At 39.9% G+C, this 2451-nt stretch overlaps 1 protein-coding gene and 1 pseudogene across 1 annotated transcript in view; both read right to left on the reverse strand.

Annotated features, from left to right (window-relative positions):
* The window catches only part of PPP1R2 (protein phosphatase 1 regulatory inhibitor subunit 2), a 10644-nt gene extending 8690 nt beyond the window's left edge, over positions 1–1954 (reverse strand). Inside the window, exons 1-2 of the mRNA XM_017514634.2 lie at positions 1815–1954; positions 716–810 (exon numbers count right to left, since the gene is read on the reverse strand). Of these exons, the coding sequence (XP_017370123.1) occupies positions 716–810; positions 1815–1891 (172 nt within the window). The 5' untranslated portion in view covers positions 1892–1954. The remainder of the gene's footprint in view (positions 1–715; positions 811–1814) is intronic.
* LOC119468918 lies at positions 120–261 on the reverse strand (annotated as a pseudogene).
* Positions 1955–2451: the final 497 nt, after the last annotated feature.

Below are 2451 nucleotides of genomic sequence, written 5' to 3' on the forward strand. Positions count from 1 at the left end.
AAAAAAAAAAAAAAAAAAAAAAAAAAAAAAAAAAACAAAAAGTTACATTTTACATTCACATGAATCAAAAAGTATTAAAATGCAACAAGATAAGATACATTCCTTCTCTCCCAGCCTCCATAAATAAGCACCTTTACTTGTGAAAACAGAAAACATGAGCAGGCAGCAATGCCTTAAATGTGTATGTGCTGAATGGCCTAAAAGACCCTCTTCCAATCCCTGTTAAGGGGAGGGCTGTCTCCATCTCCTTTCCTAGGACACTACTGCTCCTTTTCATTGATAAGACCTAATAAAGACTCTGCCTCTGATCATCTTGGTTCATTTAGTATGCTGCACCACTGTCTAACAGAAAAAGCATAAGCAATTGGGCAATTAGCTCTTTCAGCTATGTACTTTAAGACCATCCAAACACTCAATGACTTAAAAAGCACTGATTTAAGAAGTATTTACTATCTACTCTGCACTAAAAAGTACAAAGAAAATAATACTTATAATTACTTTAAACATGGTAATACTTCCCCATATTCTCGAAATCAGGGGTAAAAAACTACTATACAACAAAACACAAAATAGTATCTGAATTATAAAGACTGCTTTCATTTTCCTCCCCTCTGTGTCCCCAAAATGAAAACCATTTGCCAATCTTCCAAATAACAGATTTATCTTAGCAAAAACTATTAGCATCATGCTGAAAGCAGTAAAGGAAATCAACTACCTCGTTCTTCAGGTGAGAGGTCACTATCCTCGTCTCCACTGCTTTCTTGTTCCTGAATCCGATACTTAGGCTCCAAGCCTTCAGCAGCAGCTAATCTATGTAACAATCATGTACAAATAAATTAAGTGATATGCTGATATTATTGAAGAGTCTTATTTAACTGTTAACTCTTACAAAAACACCTAAAGATCATTTATGTGCTAGCTATAACCTGATGAGGAAAATCAAAAGCAAGAGAGCAGCAATGGGCTGGGCATGGTAGTGCACACCTGTAGTCCTAGATACTCAGAAGGCCGAGGTGGGAGGACTGGTTAAGCCCAGTAGTTTGAAGTTGTAATTGTGCCTCTGCACTCCAATCTGAGTGACAGAACAAGACTGTCTCAACAACAAAAAAAGTAGAAATGGGCATAGAAACCAGTAAGCAACAATAACAGTGGAATGGGTGCTAGAGGTCAATAAGTAGCAAAGGAAGAGAGCTTTTATGAATTAACTTATTTTTGCCTTTCTCACTGCTACCTTTAAAAACAGGAGGCACGGGCCAGGCTCGGTCGTTCACACCTGTAATCCCAGAACTTTGGGAAGCTGAGGCCAGCGGACCTCTTGAGGTCAGGAGTTCGAGATCAGCCTGGCCAATATGGCAAAACCTCGTCTCTACTAAAAATACAAAAATTAGCCAGGCGTGGTGGCATGCGCCTGTAATCCCAGCTACTACTGGGGAGGCTGAGGCATGAGAATTGCTTGAACCTGGGAGGTAAAGGTTGCAGTGAGTCAAGATCATAGCACTGAACTCCAGCCTCAATGACCAAGTGAGACTCTGTCTCAAAAAAGAAAGAAAAATATCCACAGGGAATCCTGTGTTCATGTACTCTGGTCTTCTTGCCACCTACATACCTTTATTTTAATTAAGAGACAAGAGTATAAAAAAGTTGGTGACTCAGAGGGTGAAAAAAGGGGAAAAAAGGGAAAAGAAGTTGGCGTAAAACATTTTGATAAACAGCCTTTTATTTACACTTACATAGGGAAAGCAATGTAAAATGCTTCTAACTCTGCACAATTAAAAACCGCGTAAGTGAAATGTGTTACAGTCATTAGTACTTACTTCTTGGCTAAGACATCTGGTGCCATGGCTTCAGTGGTCTCTGTATCACTACACGCATCTTCATCATCACCCATCATACTAGTATGACAAGCACATTGTAATTAATACCTGAAACATAAATTTTCAGCCACAAAAACAAGGTAGAAAAACAATTCTATCAACCTACTTAACATATTAGTATATTTATAGCTGTTGTTAAATCTTTGAGGTTTAACTTTAAATCATTCCTATTGAATACAAATACTTAAAAGTACAGCACCCAATCAAGAAAAGACTCCAAATGATTAAGAGAAAAGCATACAGTCTGCCTGACATATCCACGGAATCCACATTAATGAATTCAACCAACTATGGATTGAAAATAGCAGGAGAGGGCCGGGCGTGGTGGCTCACGCCTATAATCCCAGCACTTTGGGAGGCTGAGGTGGGTGGATCACGAGGTCAAGAGATCGAGACCATCCTGGTCAACATGGTAAAACCCTGTCTCTACTAAAAATACAAAAAATTAGCTGGGCATGGTGGCACATGCCTATAGTCCCAGCTACTCGGGAGGCTGAGGCAGGAGAATTGCTTGAACCCAGGAGGCGGAGGTTGCGGTGAGCCGAGATCGGGCCATTGCACTCCAGCCTGGGTTACA

The sequence above is a fragment of the Cebus imitator genome, unplaced genomic scaffold, assembly GCF_001604975.1.
Source record: "Cebus imitator isolate Cc_AM_T3 unplaced genomic scaffold, Cebus_imitator-1.0 Scaffold529, whole genome shotgun sequence".
Classification (NCBI taxonomy): Eukaryota; Metazoa; Chordata; class Mammalia; order Primates; family Cebidae; genus Cebus; species Cebus imitator.